This window comes from Molossus molossus, unplaced genomic scaffold (genome assembly GCF_014108415.1).
Source record: "Molossus molossus isolate mMolMol1 unplaced genomic scaffold, mMolMol1.p scaffold_m16_p_9, whole genome shotgun sequence".
NCBI lineage: Eukaryota > Metazoa > Chordata > Mammalia > Chiroptera > Molossidae > Molossus > Molossus molossus.
In genome coordinates this window covers 96,319,370-96,339,186 of record NW_023425403.1, presented here as the reverse complement: position 1 = coordinate 96,339,186, position 19,817 = coordinate 96,319,370, and the positions used below count along the sequence as shown (strand labels likewise).

Genomic DNA, 19,817 nt, shown 5'->3' with positions numbered 1-19,817 from the left:
GACCCTCCAGGAGACTTTGCAGCACGTGACTTGACATGTGCAAGGCACCAAGGGGGCAGTGGGACCAGCTTCCCTTGAAGCTGGAGCATTGGTCTGAAGACTAGTTTTTGTTCATCTGATGTAGTCCTTAAAGCAAGTTTCCTAACATCTCAGGCTCACCTTCTTCATCTGTGAATTGAGGATCAATAATGATGACAGTGAAAATGATGCTTCTCTTCTAAGAAAGCCATAATGATTCAATAAATTAATTTAAGTAGGCATGTTTTATCAGCCCCAAAGCACTCCGCAAATGTCAGGTGTAAATGCTTCCACATATTTGGGGCATCTCAGGACAGTGACTAGGAGAAAGCCACATGTAGATGATGTGCTCAATGCAGATGTCTTTATAATATCCTTTTATAGCTATATTTTATTTATTTATTTTTTATCTTTATTGTTGAAAGTATTACAGATGTTCCCTCTTTATTCCCCCATTGACTTCCCCCTCCCCGCTCCCCCCCTTCCCTACACTATTGTCTGTGCATATATACATATAAATTCTTTGGTTTATCTTTTCCCATTCCCCACCAACCCCCTTCCCTCTGAGGCTTGTCTGTCTGTTCCCTACTTCCCTGTCCCTGGGTCTATTTTGAGAGCTTGTTTGGAGGTTCTAGCAGGGGAGCACAGCTATTCTATACCCTTGACCAAAGATTGGTCCTCTCCTCTGGCGGGAAGGTAGTCCTCTTCCACTGAGCTTGCAGTTTCGGGGAGAACCACATGGATCCGTGAGGGAAGAGGGGACACCCGCCTAGCTAGCCAGAGCAGCTGAATTCACCCTGGAGATCAGTGGGGTGATAGATGTCGCAGCTAGATCGCCCTCACGTCCCCGGATCTATTTTGATCATCAGCTTATTTTGTTCATGGTATTCCATAAATAAGTGAGATCATGTGTGCTTGTCTTTCTCTGATTGGTTTATTTTGCTCAGCATAATACTCACCAGATCCTTCCATGTCTTCTCAAAGGGTAAGAGAGCTTTTTTTCTTACATCTGTATAGACATAACTGTATTTTAAAAAGGTTATTGTTCCTTCTTTTAAGGATATAAACATTTTTAATTTATTTATGTTTATCACAGACCTCGCTGAATATTTGATAAAACCATGAACACACACATACACTCTTCCTCTTTCTCTCTCTCTCTCTCTCAAAAAAAGAGCAAAACTAAATCATGCTGATACATACATCCAATAACATTTCACATACAATTTCTGGGGCTCATAGTCTCTTCCATGTCCAACTCAGCTTTAAAAAAAAAATGCCTGTGCTAGAGATTTACAGGCTTTAGCTCTGAAATGGACTGAGTAGAGAAATGAGTGCAACAATGATGTTTAGCATTTGTCTGAAAAAAATTCTGGAGGGAACATCCCTGAGATTCTAATGTATTCAAATGATGCTCTTGAAAAAATACTGTGTGTCTGATCATAGCTGGTCTATTTAACTGAAAAGGTGCTAAGTTAAAAAGAGCAGGTCTGCCCGTCTATGTAGCTACTCTCCGCAGACTGAGGCTTTTACGCAGAAAGTTGTGGTCCAGATACTTGAATCCTCCGTCTCCACAATGGGCTGCTATCTGGTGACGCTGTGAGATTTTGTTACCGCAGGCGAGGCGCCTGCAGGGCGCTCCTGCTGCTCAGAGCTCCGCTTATCGGACATCTGCGAGCCAAGTGCCAGCGGCCCTGGCCGGCTCGCCCTGGCCGGGGACTGGATTTTACAAGCAACACACCGCTTTTGGCTGAGTGGTGTCCTTGCAAAGTAGGACTTCCTTTTGGATATAGGAGTTCAGAACTAGGGTTAGCTCAGCTAGTGTGGAAACGGAAAAATTCACACCAAAATCAAGTCAAACCGAGACCACACCCAGAAATGGAAACCGCCAAGGAAAGAACATAGTTGAGCTGAGGCATTGCCAGCTGTCCCCACTGGCCCTCCATGGGGGAGCACAGAGGGCATTTGCCCCATGTGGTGCTCAGCACCAGCCAGGACGCCTCCTTTTAAGCTCACAGGACACTCATTACCACCTCTCCTCAGGAGGCCATGGCGTCTTGGTTATTGGCTGTCAATGTCCCCGCATGAGAGATGTCCTGTCGCCCGCTTGCCCGAGCCCACACTCGCCACTGGGAACCCAGAGATCAGAGGCCTCCCGGAAGGCAGATGGCGGGAGGCCTGCACGCTGGCTCCTCCACGCCCAGCTAGATCAAGTGGCGCAGCGCAGACAGCTGGAAGGCACCCACAGACAGAAACCGAGCACCATGCTCAGAAAGCTGCACTCCATCTTCAGCTCCAGCCCGCAAAGGAAGGCGGAGGTGGCCGACAGTTCCTACTACCAGGGAGCCGGCCCCACGGTGCGGCTGATCCGCAGCAGCTCCATGTATGTGGTTGGGGACCACGGGGAGAAATTCAGTGAGTCCTTAAAGAAATACAAAAGCACCAGCAGCATGGACACCAGCCTGTACTACCTGCAGCAGGAAGGCGACCGGGCGTGGATGTACTCACGCACCCAGGACTGTCTGCAGTACCTGCAGGAGCTGCTGGCCTTGCGGAAAAAATACCTGAGCAGTCTCAACGACCTGAAGCCCAAGCGCGCCCAGGGCTTCTCCTCCACCTCCTCCAAGTCCTCCAAGGGAGGAAAAAAGGCCTTTGGCCAGTCAGGCTCCAAAGAAATCAAGGTAAGTGCTGCTGAGAAGTGCAGCTGAGGTGAGAATTGTTCCAAGAGCTTCCCGGATGCCGGTTTGAAAGGTGGCTCATCCGTGCATAGCTTAGTTAATGCGCACATTCTGAGCAACTCGCTCAGTCGTCCTCAGAGCCCTGCCTTTCCGTGCCCACCTCCCAGCCTGGGGAGAGTGGTTAGTCCCATGTTGATTTCCCAGGTGGGGGCAATGGGAAGGCAGTTCATGGTCTCCCAGGGCAGCCTCGGGGGAGGACTTGGATTGTGGTGTCAGGCAGCACTGCGTTTCATGATGTCTGCCATTTACTGCCCATTTCATGGATGAGATCACATTGCATGGTGTTTGGGTGACAGCAAATCATTTTTCAACAAACTATTGCTGCTATTTTTATTATTGCAATTACGTCTAACAATCCTAGTGAAAAGTGAAATCTTCATATGAATAAGATGTTTTTAAATATCTAGCTGCTCAACCACATATGAATCAAATAACTGGAGGCTTTGTCCCATCAGGACCCTGGACCCAGGTACTTGAGGACTTGGGCACAGCCACAGAGAGAGTCTGTGCCTGGAAGGAGATTGCATGACAGCTTCGCTGGGCATTGGAGGCTTCAAGCCCAGACAGACTAAGCAGGAGCAAAGTGAAAGAAAGAACTTGCATTTATCTGGTCGTTTTTCCCCTTTGCAGTGTTTGTGTGTAGTAGCTTTCTTTGGGCATTTCAGTGATACCAGATGAGAAGCAGAAACAGCTCCCTCTGTATCATAGAAGAGGAGGCTGAGGCCAGGTGACCTGATTCTGGCAGAACCCCCAATTCATTCAGTTACTCATGTCTGTATTTTCTCAAAATTTTTACTGCTTCTGGATTGAGGCTGTTTTGTTTTATATTTTCATCAGTCATTTTCCTGATGATGGGACTCCAAGGTGTTCAGAGCAGGCCTGTCTTTCCCACATCCTGGCTGTCTCCCAGTGTCCTGAAGGCCATGCAGGCCCCGTTAATGTTGAATGACTCATTGGCATACTATCGAATCTCCAGGGCCTGGCCTCATTCAGCTGGTTTCAACTGTCTGCATTTTATTCCAGGTGGGAGCAGTTTGAATAATGAATTTGACTACAACAGTATGTCATCTTGGGGCCCATACAAAGGGTCCTACTCAGGTCCCAGTACTGACCCTGTGCAGCAAGCTGTAGATTTGTGGGCTAGGCATCCCTTTTGGGGGGCCACTTCTGATTACAGAGGGGGTGGTGGTGACTTCTGGTCTCCCTTCCAGCTTGAGTACCCTGGGGTTCTAGGCTCTGGTTAGAGTCCCTCTAGGCACTGCATTTTCCTGCAGCATGAAGTCCTTTCTTTGGAGAATGGAGCTCTCTTCCTCCCTGCCCCCTTCCTACTTCAGCTGTCTGAAGACACAGAGGGTTGGAGGCAGAACATGTGGCTCTGGCCAAGTAGGAATGGCTGGGAGGAGGGTCACAGGCAGATGCAGTGTATGGATTTCCTCAGGAGATGCCTCTTACCATGTTGTAACCAGAAAAGTTTTTAAAGGACTTCGAAGTCACTCAGAACAAGGTCTGAATTTTAATTCTGTGTTTACGAACAAAAGCTGTGTGCCTTTGTCAAGTTAAGTTTACCTCTCTGGACTTCTATTTCTGTAGTGTATGAATAGAAATGGGAATCTACCTTGTGAGGAGGAAGCAAGATCCTGCCTGTGATAGGATCTGGCATATACTAAGTAGTGTACGTTTACTGACCCTGAATGTAAGGTGCAGCCCTTCATCGCTCCTAAAGCAAGAGCTGAATGTGGGCATACCTGAGAAGTACTGGGTACAGGCCCATGTCCTCACGAGGACAGGCTAGCAAGGTGGCTTGTGCCTGCCTGGCTCTCTCTGCACAGCAGGGGCAGGGGACCAGGAGAGCTCCTTTCTTCTGGAATGTCATCACATTTTGGCATTGGTAGAAAATGAGATTTAAGGTTTAGGGCAAACAACTTTTTTTCTTTTTGACCCTCTGTTATATGCCAAATTGTCTCCCCACAATCATATGTTTAAGTCCTAACACCAGCTACCTCAGAAGGTGACCTTATTTGGAAAAAGAGTGATTACAGATGTAATTGGTTAGTTGGGGTGATTGCAAATTATTAGGGTGGGTCCCTAATCCAACATCACTGGTGTTCTTATAAAAAGAGAAGATTGGGACACACACACACACACACACACACACACACACGGGGAGAATGATGTGTGAAGCTGGGAGAGGGGCTGGGAACATCCTTCTCTAGCACTTTCAAAGAGAATATGACCTTGTTGACACCCTGTAATAGCAGCCCTAGAAAATGAATACACCACTGTATAGAATCAGTCTTTTTCTTCTCAAACATTAGTCTAAAGACATCTCTGTTCTAGCATTTCTCACATCCGACTGTGGTCATTAGCACGTGTGTCTCCCTTGGTGAAGCTTGATGAAGCTGAAACAGTATCTTTGTAATTTTTCTACCCCCAGAGCATGGCGATCAGTACTTATTGGTCACTTATGGAAGCTTTATAGACGTAAAAGTCTGCTGTCTTTCATGCTGTAGGTCACAGGAGAACCTACCTTCATATAGGGAGTGAGCTGTGTTCACTGTGGTTCTAGACACCATGGTGAGCACTCCCTCCCTCCCTCCCCATAAATACCAGCCACAAAACCTAAGTGCCCCTGTCTGTCTCTCTTTGGGGAAACATAATGGGTTTTAAACTGTTTTGTTTAAGACTCTCAGTAAGAAGTGCATTTTGGATGTTGACCCACTTTACCCAAACACACAATCAAAATAAAAGTTCTCTGTGTGGCACTCTGATGTATTTCAAAGTATTCTGTACTATTTTTTTTCTAATTAATTAATTTATTTTTGTTACAGATGTTTCTATTTCCCCCCCACTGATTCCCCCCTCATGCCCCTCCGCACCCTGTCCCCAGGTTTGTGGTCCATGACCTTTGCTCATGCGTACATGCATATAAGTTCTGTGGTTTATCTCTCCCCCACAACCCCCTTTTCTGGGGATTGTCAGTCTGTACCCCACTTCCATGTCTCTGGGACTATCCCATTCTGTAGACTGTTATGTTCATTATATTCTACAAATAAGGGAGATCATACGATACTTGTCTTTTTCTGTTTGGATTGTTTCGCTTAGGATAATACTTTCCAGGTCCTTCCATGTCGTCTCAAAGGATAAGAGATCTTTCTTTCTTATAGCTACATAGTACTCCATTGTGTATATGTAACACTGCTTTTTTATCCATTTGTCAACTGATGGACATTTGGGCTGTTTCCAGATCTTAGCTATTGTAAATAGTACTGCTACAAACATGGGGGTACATATATTCTTTCTGATTGGTGTTTCAAGCTTCTTAGGGTATATTCCTGGAAATGGGATCACTAGGTCAAATGCATGTTCAATTTTTAATGTTTTGAGGTAACCCCATATTGTTTTCCATAGTGGCTGCACCAGTCTGCATTCCCACCAGCAGTGTACTAGAGTCTCCTTTTCTCCACACCCTCGCCAACATTTGTTGTTTGATGATTTGTAGATGGCGGCCATTCTGACAGGTGTGAGGTGATACCTCATTGTTGTTTTCATTTGCATCTCTCTGATGATTAGTGATGTTGAGCATGTCTTCATATGTCTCTTAGCCATTTGTATGTCCTGTTTGGAGAGGTGTCTATTTAGTGTTTGGAGAGGTGTCTATTTACTGCCCATTTTTTAATTGGGTTCTTTGTCTTCTTTTTGATGAGTTGTGTAAACACTCTATATATATTGGAAATTAACCCCTTATCTGATGTATCATTGGCAATTATGCTCTCCCATACAGTGGGTTGCCTTTCCATTTTGTTGATTGTATCTTTTGCTGTGCAGAAGCTTTTTAGTTTGATGTAGTCCTATGTGTTCAATTTCTCCTTTGTTTCTGTTGCCTTAGGTGATGTATCATTGAAAATTCTGCTGCATATGATGTCCGAAATTTTGTTGCCTATATTTTCTTCTAACATTTTTATGGATTCATGAGTCACATTTAAGTCTTTTATCCATTTTGAGTTTATTCTTGTGTACAGTGTAAGTTGATGGTCTAGTTTTATTTTATGTGCATGTAGCTGTCCCATTTTCCCAACACCATTTATTAAAGAGGCTGTCTTTACTCCACTGTATGCTCTTGCCACCTTTGTCAAATATTAATTGAGCATATTGCCTTGGGTTTATTTCTGGGTTCTCTGTTCTGTTCCACTGGTCTATATGCCTGTTCTTGTGCCAGTACCACACTGTTTTGATTATAGTGGTTCGTAGTATAACCTGAAATCTGGTAATGTGATCCCTTCAACTTTGTTCTTCTTTTTCAAGATTTCTGTGGCTATTCGAGGTCTTTTATGGTTCCATATGAACTTTTGAAGTATTTGTTCTAGTTCTGTGAAGTATGACGTTGGTATTTTGATGGGGATTGCATTGAATCTATAGGTTGCTTTCAGTAGTATGGACATTTTAATGATGTTAATTCTTCCAATCCATGAACAAGTTATGTGCTTCCACTTTTTTATACCTTCCTCTATTTCTTTTTTCAATGACCTGTAGTTTTCTGCAAATAGATCCCTTATTTCTTTGGTTAAGTTTATTCCTAGGTATCTTAATTTTTTTGCCATGATGGTAAATGGGATTGTATTATTAGTTTCTTTGTCTGTGAGTTCATCATTGGTGTATAAGAATGCTATCGATTTCTTGACGTTAATTTTGTATCCAGCTACTTTGCCAAATTCATTTATTAAGTCTAGTAAATTTTTGATGGAGTCTTTGGGGTTTTCTACGTATATTATCATGTCATCTGCGAATAATGACAGTTTCACTTTCTCCTTTTCAATTTGGATCCCTTTTATTTTTTCCTCCTGTCTGATTGCTGTGGCTAAGACTTCCAGTACGATGTTAAATAAGAGTGGTAAAAGTGGGCATCCTTGTCTTGTTTCTGTCCTTAAGGGAAATGCTTTTAATTTTTGCCCATTGAATATGATGTTGGCTGTAGGTGTTTCATATATGGCCTTTATTATGTCGAGATATGATTCCTCTATTCCCAGATTGCTGAGCGTTTTTATCAGAAATGGGTGCTGGATTTTGTTGAATGCTTTTTTAGTGTCTATTGATATGATCATATGATATTTATATTTTATTTTGTTTATGTGGTGTATCACATTTATTGATTTGCAAATATTATACCAGCCTTGCACCACTGGAATGAATCCCACTTGGTTTTGCTGAATAAATTTTTTGATACATTGCTGGATTCGATTTGTAGTATTTTGTTCAGGATTTTTTCATCTATGTTTATCAGGGATATTGGTCTGTAGTTTTCTTTTTTGTAGTGTCTTTTTCTGGTTTTGGAATTAGAATTATACTGGCCTCATAAAACGAGTTTGGAAGTCTTCCTTCTTCTTGAATTTTTTGAAATAGTTTGAGGAGAATGAGTATTAGTTTTTCTTTGAATGTTCAGTAAAATTCCCCTGTGGAGCCCTCTGGGCTTGAGCTTTTGTTTGCTGGGAGAGTCTTGATTGCATCTTCAATTTTCTTAGTTGTTATTAGTCTATTCAAGTTTTCTATCTCTTCCTGGTTCAGTTTTGGGAGACTATGTGTTTCTAGAAATTGGTCCATTTCGCTTAGATTGTCAAATTTGTTGCCATATAATTGTTCATAATATTTGTTAACAATCCTTTGTATTTCTGTGGTGTCAGTTATTATTTCACCTCTTTCATTTCTGATTTTGTGTATTTGGGTTCTCTCTCTTTGTTTATTGGTGAGTCTAGCTAAGAGTCCATCAATCTTGTTTATCTTTTCAAAGAACCAGCTCTTTGTTTCATTGATCCTTCAAATTGATTTTTTGGTCTCCATGTCATTTATTTCTGCTCTGATCTTTACTCTTTCCTTCCTTCTACTTGCTCTGGGGTTTTCTTTCTGTTTGCTTTCTAGTTTTTTAAGTTGTGAGGTTAGATCATTTGTTAGAAATTTTTCTTGCTTGTTGAGGTAGGCTGGTAGTGCTATGAACTCCCTCTCAGAACTGCTTTCGCTGAATCCCATAGATTTTGTGTTTTTGTATGTTCATTTTCATTGGTTTCCAGGAAGTTTTTAATTTCTTCCTTGATCTCCATGCTAACCCATTCATTGTTCAATAACATGGTATTTAGCCTCCATGTGTTCAAATGTCTTTGCATGTTCTTGTTGCAATTGATTTCTAGTTTCATGCCATTGTGATCTGAGAAGATGCTTTATATGATTTCAATCTTCTTGAACTTGTAGAGACTTAGTTTGTGTCCTAACATGTGGTCTGTCTTTGAGAATGTCCCATGTGCACTTGAGAAGAATGTGAATTCTGTATTTTTGGGGTGTAATTCTCTGTAGATATCTATTAAATCCATTTGACCTAGCTATTCATTTAGAGTTTGTGTTTCCTTGTTAATAGTTTGTCTAGAAAATCTATCCAGTGATGTCAGCAGGGCATTGAAATCCCGTGCTATGACTGTATTGTTGTCAATTTCTTCTTTGAAGTCCTCCAAAAGGTTTTTTAGATATGTTGGTGCTCGTATATTGGTTGGATATATGTTTACCAAGGTTATAGCTTCCTGTTGGATAGATCCTTTCCATGTTATGTAGTGGCCATCTTTATCTCTAGTTATGGTCTTCATTTTGAAATCTATTTTAACAAATATGAGTATTGCTACTCCAGCTTTTGTTTGCTTTCCATTTGCTTGAAATAATTTTTTCCATATCTTCACTTTCAACCTATGTGAGTCTTTTGTTGTGAGGTGGGTCTCTTGTAGACAACATTTATGTGAGTCATGCTTTCTTATCCAGTCAGCTACTCCATGTCTTTTTATAGGAGCATTCAAACCATTCACATTTAAGGTGATAATTGATATGTACTTATTTATTTCCATTTTTGTTTAGTGTGGTTCTATTTTTCTTTCTATTCCTTTTACTAATTACAGCAGGTTTTTTTTTTTAGCATATCTTGCAGTGCTGGTTTTGTGTTAATATATTCCCTTAGCCTTTTTTTTTTTTTTTTTGGTCTGGAAATCTCTTTATTTGACGTTCTATTTTGAATGATAGCCTTGCTGGGTAGAGTAGTCTTGGATTCAGATCCTTGTTTTTCATGACCTTGATTACGTCATGCCACTCCCTTCTGGCCTATAGTATTTCTGTTGAGAAGTCAGCTGAAAGCCTTATGTGGGTTTCTTTGTAGGTAACCTGTTGCTTATCTCTTGCTGCCTTTAGGATTCTCTCTTTGTCTGTAATTTTTGGCGTATTAATTACTATGTGTCTTGGTGTAGCCCTGTTTGGGTTCTTCTTACTTGGGGTGTCTGTGTTTCTTGAACTTGAATGCCTTCTTCTTTCACCAAGTTAGAGAAGTTTTCTGTCACTATTTGTTCCAATACATTCTCTAATTCTTGTCCGTTTTCTTCCTCTTTGGGGACTCCTATGATGTGAATGTTATTAGGTTTTCAATTGTTCCACACTTCTCTTAAGCTGTCTTCCTGTTTTTTTCCTTTTGGTTTTCTGATTGGTTGATTTTATTCTACCCTGTCTTCTAATTCACTGATCCAGTCCTCAGTTTCCTTTACTCTGCTGGTTAGTCTTTCCAAAGTGTTCTTAATTTCTGCTATGTCATTTTCATTTCCACTTGGCTACTTTTCAATGTTTTTATATCTTTACTCGTGGTGCTGATGACCTTACTCATGCTGTTGAGTTTCCTCAAGATCATGTCTCTGAACTCTACCTCTGATTATTTGCTTAGCTGACGCCACCTCTGATTAGCTGCATTTCATTTATGTCATCTTCGATAGAGTTCTCTTGTTCTTTTATTTGGGATTTGTTTCTTTATTTCACCATTTTGGCTATCTCAGTGGGTTTTGGAGCTTGCCAAATTATCCCTGTGGGTATTGGTGTTCTGCTGTTTGTGGCTCCCTCTACTGGGTTTGGATGAGCCTGGGTGGGCCCACGTTAAACACTACTATCAAGTCTTACTTTCCTGGGTAGATTTGCAAGCCCAGGAATGGTTCAGTTATCCTCTAGCTGTTTCCCGGTGGCTAATAGTCTCAGTTACTCAGTGCCTTGGAATGTAGCCCTGGTGTTCTGCCTAAGAGGATTTCCAGAGAGTGGGATCAATATTGGTTGTTAATGAGCCTCAATTTTTATTTCTTTGCCTCACCTGGGAAAGGCTGAATATCTGAGGGGGGGCGGTGGCTGCTGCTTTTTCCCACAGCTCAAGGAAGGAGCACACTGGCCACTGTCCTTTGTGGCCGCAACTCAGCAAAAACTCTGAGTGCCCTCCAAATCCCGGGTGTCCCCACAGAGTTCCAATCCAGTCTGCCCTCCCTCTGCTGTAGCCTCTAGGTGAGTGGCTGCTATTTTAGTGCTCTGTCCCGGCTCTCTGGGCTGTTGAGTGGGCTTGGTCTTTATTCCCTAAGGGTGCTGCTCATAGCAAAGACGGTTGCTGTCCTTGGGCTCCCAGCCCGCCACCCTTTGGTGCCTCTGCAGATCCTACCAGTGTCCCTGGTTATATGTTCCTGTCCTGCTGCTTTTCTGTTGCTTTTTTTCTGAGGGTTTGTCTTTATTTTAGTTGTAATTCCCCTTTGGTCTCTGCACTGCAGGGGTTGGTTGTCCACTCACACTCTCTCACACACTCACCCTCCCTCTGGTCCTACCCACAGCCATCTTCTTTCTGTATTATTTTTTTAAAATGTGTGTCATGACACATTAAATTGATTTCACAAGCCACTGCGTCAAGATGCATAGTTTCTCACAGCTCAGAGGAAGGCATTCCAATAGGTCCCATTGACATGCTAACATGTATCTAAGGAATGATGCAGTAGGGTGCCAGTTGATCTGTTATTCTCGCCCTCTGGAAACGCTGAGACCCTGGAAGGGCACATACATGGTTCGATTGAGGTGAGCCAGGGATGGCTATGGGAAGACCCCTGGGTTCCTCCATGACAGGTCCTGGCCAGGCCCTGTGACAATCTGCTCCTCCTTCAGAATAAGAGATAATTATAAGAGTGAATGAAACACACTTTTTGCAATATTTTAAAATCAAAACCAATAAAGATTGTGGAGGGCAGGACTGGAGTGAGGGTGAGTATGTGAGAGTGTGAGTGAGTGTGAGAGAGAATATGAGTGAACATGAATGTGGACAACCAACCTTAAGCAGTGTAGAAACGTGGGGCAGAGGGGAAGCAGATGGCTACTGTGGTAACTGGCTTGTCAGTGAGCTTCTTCCTGCATGGCTGAAAGGCCCCACCATTTTTGGAGATCCTTGGTCTTCTCTGGGAGGAGGAAGGGGGGATTGGCTAGGGTCAAGTGACCTGAGTCCACTAGAGTGCCTTGCACCATCAGCCAATGAACCCCACTGTGTCAATGCAGGCCAGTGCACAGTAGTGGTGCTACTGAGGTGCCTGCTGCAGTAGCTGCAAATGGTCGGGGGCTCAGCACCTTTCCCCATAGCAGCAGTGATTGGGTGGGAGTGGAGTCCCACCCCCAACAGCAGCTGAAGCTTGGGAGCTGAGACACACCCCCAGCAGGAGAGGCTTGGGAGTGGACATCCATCCTAGACAGCAGCAGCACAGATTGGCAGCTGAGACCCATCCCCAGTGGCATCAGCAGAGGCTGATCAGGAGAGATGCTCCAGCCCAAGCAGCAGCATACCCCAGCAGAGCACCAACGGGACCCATGCATCCCAGAAGCATACCAGCAGACCCATGCACCCCAAGTGCACCAGCTAGACCCACACACCCCAGGCAGCAACAGCACAGATCAGCAGCTGGGACCCATCCCCAGCTGCATCGGCAGAGGTTGATCAAGAGCAGTGACCCAGCCCAAGCAGCAGCAAGACTCAGGGAGCTAAGACCTGCACGACAGACCAATACCAGCTGCCAGCTGTCAATTCTCCAGGACCCACAGCAGGCAAGAGGCGCCATACACCAAAACAGTCTGGGAGGCACAGCAGCCTTATTGAATACACATCAATCTGCCTACACATTCCAACATCCCTCACTGGGCCTAGAACTACCAGATTGTTAAAATGGTGAGACAAAGAAACAACACCCAAATGAAAGAAAAGGAGGAATCTCCATAAAAGAAACTACAGGAAATAGAAGAAAGCACCTTGTCAGATAAAGAATTCAAAGCAATGATTTTAAGGGTGCTCAAACAATTTAGTGAGAACTACAAGCAACTTAAAAAGAATTGTGAAGAACTCAGCGGGAATTACATCAGCTAAAAAAGAGGTAGAAGCTATAAATAAAAATCAAGAGGAAATAAAGAATGACATAGCTGCTATGAAAAATACCTTAGAAGGATTCAATAGTAGATCAGAAGAAGCTGAAGATCAAATCAGCAAGTTAGACAACAAGATAGATAAAAACACCCAAATAGAGCAGCAAATGGGGAAAAAAAATTAGAAAGCAGGAGGAGAGTTTAAGGGATCTTTGGGACAATACAAAACATAACAACATTTGCATTATAGGAGTACCCGAAGGAGAAGAATCAGAGAAAGGAATAGAGAAACTGTTTGAAGAAATAATGACAGAAAACTTCCCTAAACTGGTGAAGGTAAAAGTCACACAAGTCCAGGAAACACAGAGAGTCTCAAGCAAGATGAACCCCAGAAGACCCACAGCTAGACACATCATAATAAAAATGGCAAACATTAAAGACAAAGAATCTTAAAGGAAGTAAGAGAGAGACAGAAAGTAACCTACATGGGAGCTCCCATTAGACTAGCAGCTGATTTCTCAATAGAAACGCTGCAGGCCAGAAGGGAGTGGCATGAAGTGTACAAAGTAATGCAAGGCAAAGGTTTCAATCCAAGACTACTCTATCCAGCAAGGCTATCATTCAAAATTAAAGGAGAAATAAAGAGGTTCACAGTTTTTAAAAAAAGCTAAAGGAATTTACCACCACCAAACCAGCACTCCAAGAAATGCTGAAAGGACTGTTGTAAGAAGAAGAAGAAATAAAGAGAGAGAGAGGAACACAGGCATAAAATAAAAATGGCAATTAATAAGTATGTATCAATAATAACCTTAAATGTAAATGGCTTAAATGCTCCAATCAAAAGACACAAGGTAGCTGATTGGATAAGAAAACACAACTCATATATATGCTGTCCACAAAAGACCCACCTCACAACAAGACTCACACAGGATGAAAGTGAAGGGATGGAAAAAATTTTTCCAAGCAAATGGAAAAAAAAAAGAAAAGCTGGTATAGCGATACTCATATCTGATAACATAGACTTCAAAACAAGGACCATAAGAGACAAAAAGGTCACTACATAATATTAAAAGGATCAATCCAACAAGAGGATATAACCCTGATAAACATATACCCACCAAATACGGGTATATGGTGGACTTCAAGGGAGAGATCAATAGCAACACAATCATAGTGGGTGGCTTTAACACCCCACTGACACTACTGGATAGATCTTCTGGACAAAAAATTAACAAGGACACAGAGTCCTTAAATGACGAGCTAGATCAATTGGACTTAATTATTATTTACAGAACATTTCACCCCAAAATTTCAGAATATACATTCATCTGAAGTGCACATAGGACATTCTCAAAGATAGACCACATGTTAGGACACAAAGTGAGACTACAAATTCAAGAAGATTGAAATCATATCAAGCATCTTCTCAGATCACAATGGCATAAAACTAAAACTCAATTATAACAAAAACATTCAAACACTTGGAGGCTAAATAGCATGTACAATGAATGGGTTACCAAGGCGATCAAGGAAGAAATTAAAAACTTCCTGGAAACCAATGAAAACGAACGCACAACACAAAATCTATAGGATGCAGTGAAAGCAGTTCTGAGAGGGAAGTTCATAGCACTACAGATCTATCTCAAGAAACAAGAAAAATTCCAAATTGACTATCCAAACCTACAGCTTAAAAGAACTAGAAAGTAAACAAAAAGAAAATTCCAGAGCAAGTAGAAGGAAAGAAACAGTAAAGGTCAGAAAAAATAAACAATATAAAGACTTAAAAAAGCAATTCAAAAGATCAATGAAACAAAGAGCTGGTTCTTTGAAAAGATAAATGAGATTGATGGACCTTTAGCCAGACTCACCAAGAAACAAAAAGAGAGGACCCAAATAAACAAAATCAGAAATGAGAAAAGAGCAGTAACCACCGACACCACAGAAACAAAAGATCATCAAAACACACTATGAACAATTATACACCAACAAATTGGACAATGTAGGTGAAATGGGCAAATTTCTAGAAGCACATAGTCTCCAAAAACTGAACCAGGAAGACATAGAAAACGTAAACAGACCAATAACAACAAAGGGCATTGAAGATGTAATTAAGAAACTCCCAGCAAACTAAAGCCCTGGCCTGGACAGCTTCATGGGGGAGTTTTACTAAACATTCAAAGAAGATCTAACACCCATTCTTCTCAAACTATTCCAAACAAATTCAAGAAGATGAAGGACTTCCAAACTCATTATATGAGACCAGCATAATCCTAATTCCAAAACCAGATAAAGACACTACAAAAAAGGAAAACTACAGGCTAATATCCCTTATGAACACACATGCCAAAATCCTTAAGAAAATATTAGCAAATCGGATCCAGCAATACATCAAAAAAATTATTCATCATGACCAAGTGGGATTCATCCCAGGGATGCAAGGATGGTGCAATATTTGCAAATCAACAAATGTAATACACCACATAAACAACATGAAAGATAAAAACCATATGATCTTATCAATATACGTGGAAATAGCATTCGACAAAATCCAGCACCCATTTCTGATGAAAACGATCAGCAATGTGGGAATAGAGGGATCATATCTTGACATAATAAAGGTCATATATGAAAAACCTACAACCAACATCATACCCAATAGAAAAAAACTAAAAGCATTTCCCTTAAGAACAGGAACATGACAAGGATGCCCACTTCGCCACTCTTATTTAACATAGTATTGGAAGTCTTAGCCACAGCCATTAGACATGAAGGAAAAGTAAAAGGGATCCAAATTGGAAAGCAAGAAGTGAAACTGTCATTATTCACAGATGACATGATATGGTACATAGAAAACCTTAAAGACTCCATCAAAAATCTACTAGATTTAGTAAATGAATTTGGCAAAGTAGCAGGATTCAAAATTAATATCAAGAAATCAATGGCATTATTATACACCAACAATGAACTCACAGAAAGAGAAACTAAAAAAACAATTCCATTTACCATCATGGCAAAAAATTAAGATACCTAGGAATAAACTTAACCAAAGAAGTAAAGGACTTATTTGCAGAAAACTACAGGTCATTGAAAAAAGAAATAGAAGAAGATATAAAAAAATAGAAGCATATCCCTTGTTCATGGACTGGAAGAACTGACATCATTAAAATGGCCATACTACCCAAAGCAATCTATAAATTCAGTGCAATCCCTATCAAATTACCAACAACCTATTTTACAGAACTAGAAGAAATACTTCAAAAGTTCATATGGAACCATAAAAGACCTCGAATAGCTACAGCAATCTTGAAAAAGAAGAACAAATTTGGAGGGATCACATTACCAGATATCAGGTTATACTACAAAGCCACTGTAATCAACACAGCCTGGTACTGGGACAAGAACAGGCATATAGACCAGTGGAACAGAACAGAGAACCCAGAAATGGACCCAAGGCAATATGCTCAATTAATATTTGACAAAAGTGGCAAGAGCATATAGTGGAGTCAAGACAGTCTCTTTAATAAATGGTATTTGGAAAATTGGACAGCTACATGCAAAAAAATGAAACTAGCCCTGGCCAGTTTGGCTCAGCGGTTAGAGCATTGGCCAGCGGACCAGAGAGTCCTGGGTTTGGTTCTCGCTAAGGGAATGTACCTTGGTTGCAGTTTGTCCCTGGCCCTGGTTGGGGCCATGTGGGTGGCAACCAGTTGATATGTTTTTTACATCAATGTTTCTCTGTCTCCCTCTTCCACCTTCTCTTCCTCCCACTCTATCTGTAGATAAATGCAAAAAAAAAAAAAAGATAATTACACCACCAGCTTACACCATACACAAGAATAAACTCAAAATGGATAAAAGAATTAAATGAGACTCGTGAATCCATAAAAATCCTAGAAGAAAATGTAGGCAACAAAATTTTAGACATCACACGCAACAGAATTTTCACTGATTCGATGCCTAAGGCAAGAGAAACAAAGGAAAAAATGAACATATGGGACTACATCAAACTAAAAAGCACAGCAAAAGAAACAACCATGAAAATGGAAAGGGAACCCCTATATGGCAAAGCATTATTGCCAATGATACACCAGATAAGCGATTAATTTCCAAAATATATAGAGTGCTCATACAACTCAACAAAAGGAAGACAGAGAACCCAGTTTAAAAAAATGGGCAAAGGACCTAAAGAGACAATTCTCCAAATAGGACATACAAATGGCCAAGAGATATATGAAATAATGCTCAACATCACTAATCATCAGAGAGATGCAAATTAAAACAACTATGAGGTATCACCTCACACCTGCCAGAATGGCTGCCATCAACAAATCATCAAACAACAAGTGTTGTCAAGGGTGTGGAGAAAAGGGGACTCTGGTACACTGCTGGTGGGAATGCAGACTGGTGCAGCCACTATGGAAAACACTATGGTGCTTCCTCAAAAAAATAAAAAGTGAACTGCCATTTGACCCAGTGATCCCACTTTTAGGGATATACCCTAAGAAGCCTGAAACACCAATCAGAAAAAAATATATGTACCCCTGTGTTCATAACAGCACTCTTTACAGTCGCTGAGATCTGGAAACAGCCCAAGTGTCCCTCAATAGATGAGTGGATAAAAAAGCAGTGGTACATATGCACAATGGAGTACTATGGAGCTGTAAGAAAGAAAGATCTCTCATTCTTTGAGATGACATGGAGGGACCTGGAAAGTATTATCCTAAGTGAAACAAGCCAAACAGAGAAAGTCAAATATCACATGATCTCACGTATTTGTGGAATATAATGAAGAAAATAAACTGATGAACAAAATATACCCAGAAACATAGAAGTAGGGTACAGAGTGACAAACCTCAGAAGAAGGGGTTGAGGTAGAGGGAAGAGATAAACCACAGAACTTATATTCGTGTATGCGTAACCAGTGGACATAGACAACAATGTTGGGGACGGGGTGGGGGTGGGAATCGGGAGGAGGGTGCCAACAGGGGAAAAGGGAGAAACATCTGTAACAAAGATAAATTAAAATAAATTTAAAATAAAATAAAATCAAAACCAGCAAAAAAACAAAAAACAAAAAGTTATCTGAGAAGTTCTATGTCGGTGTTGGGCAGGATGTGCATTTAGGATTGTCCAGATGAACAGATGTTAGAATTTCCAACACAGTGCAACATTCCTGTGGAAGAAGAATGGCATATTTGAAGTGGTCCTGCTCTGAAACTATAGGGCGAGGCCACCTGACCCCCTTGCCCTGGGCACCTGGGGTGTTTCTGCCATTAAAGAGGAGCAGCGGGGTCTCCTTCACACCCACCTTCCCTGATCCTGTGCTGAAGTCCAGGCACAATTAGAAACAATCCGCAGTTTTTCCTGACTTCGAATCGTCCTCCAAACCCAGTGCTGAGTGTTAGCCCCACACTGCAGGTGAGATAACGGGCTGGGAGACACTGAGTTATGTGAGGCTGTGCACCTGGTGCAGGGAGCACCTGGTCTCCAGCGCGCCAGAACGCACACTCCTGTTAGCATATCCATGGCGCCTTTCCACTGGAAAACCTATTTTGAGCTTGTGTAATATATCAGGCGCGGCAGCGTGCAGCTCAGGATGAGGTGAGGAGGCCGCTTCATCCTGCACTCCTGGGCTGGGCAGTCACCCCACCCTGCGTGGATTCTGTGCTCGGGTGAAAGTCCTGCACGAGGCTGCCTGGCCGGGGTTGTCTTTGTCCAGGAGAACCTGGACAAAAGCATGACCAGAAGGCCCACTTTAGGCCCTTTACTCTCCACAATTCACGAGTAACAATTCCCCCTGTCTTGACACCTCTTCACACGGCTAACTGTGGCTCCACTTTTACTCCCGGTCTGGGTGGCACTGAGAACCGGCTTTTCCCCTCTGCGCTCCCACCGGGAGGAAGCTGGGGGAGGTGCGAGCGGAGCTGCGGCAGGAACCTGGGATGGGTGGGTACTGTGTCGGCAAGTCCTTCCAACAGAAGCACTTTCGTACTTCCCATTCATTCTTCAGAGCTTTTGAGTCACACACCAGCAGAATAAGGTAGCAAATAAGTTGGAAAATCAGGAGAAAAAACATCCACAGGAAATCAAAAGAGTGTGCGGTCTTGCAGCGGATTCAGCTGTGGTAAATGAGCTTTAGGTAGTGCTCCGCACTTTCTGAAGCTACCATAGGAGAGCTGAGCAGCTTCAACATTCTGTCTGAGAAGAAGAGCCATGCCCATTACTCAGGGAAAGTGAGGTTTTCCCCAGTTTTAATTTCAAAAGCTCTCATTGAAACTTGATACAGGGAACCATGCACGATGTGGCTGGCAATTCCCTCAATAATATTTTAGAAACAATAGATCAATACACATATCGTTGATTCATTCTTCACTCACCAACACATATTTATTGAGCATATACTATATGCGAGGGACTATTCTAGATACTGGTAAGCAAGTCGAAGTCCCTGTCCTCATGGTGAGCACTCTTGTGAGAGAGGGAGGCAATGTGCCAGGGTACAGGTTTCTAGAGGTGGCGCTGTCTCAGCCCCGCTGTGACCACCCAGGGCGCAGCATTGCACTGGGTCTTAATGAGGGCCCAGGGAATGGCGCGCAGCTTCTGCTGGTGCCTTCTGGACCCAGCGGAGAATTCAGATGCCCGAGGCATGGATGGACTGACCATATGGACCCTTCCAAGATTTTTGTCAAAATCCTCTGACTATGTAACTTATCCTATATTTCGAGAAATGCCTCGAAAAAGTACAAAGTTGCTCTATTGTGTTTCTTGCAATTTTTCCCCTTCATCCCAGCATCTCAAAAAGACACAACTGGGACCTGACTGGAATTGGCCTCCATGCTTCTCCTTCACCTC

At 42.2% G+C, this 19,817-nt stretch overlaps 1 protein-coding gene across 1 annotated transcript in view; it reads left to right on the top strand.

Annotated features, from left to right (window-relative positions):
- Positions 1–2,282: 2,282 nt before the first annotated feature.
- CUNH13orf42 (chromosome unknown C13orf42 homolog) overlaps positions 2,283–19,817 on the top strand; it is a 40,402-nt gene continuing 22,867 nt past the window's right edge. Inside the window, exon 1 of the mRNA XM_036249672.1 lies at positions 2,283–2,699. Within this exon, the coding sequence (XP_036105565.1) occupies positions 2,283–2,699 (417 nt within the window). The remainder of the gene's footprint in view (positions 2,700–19,817) is intronic.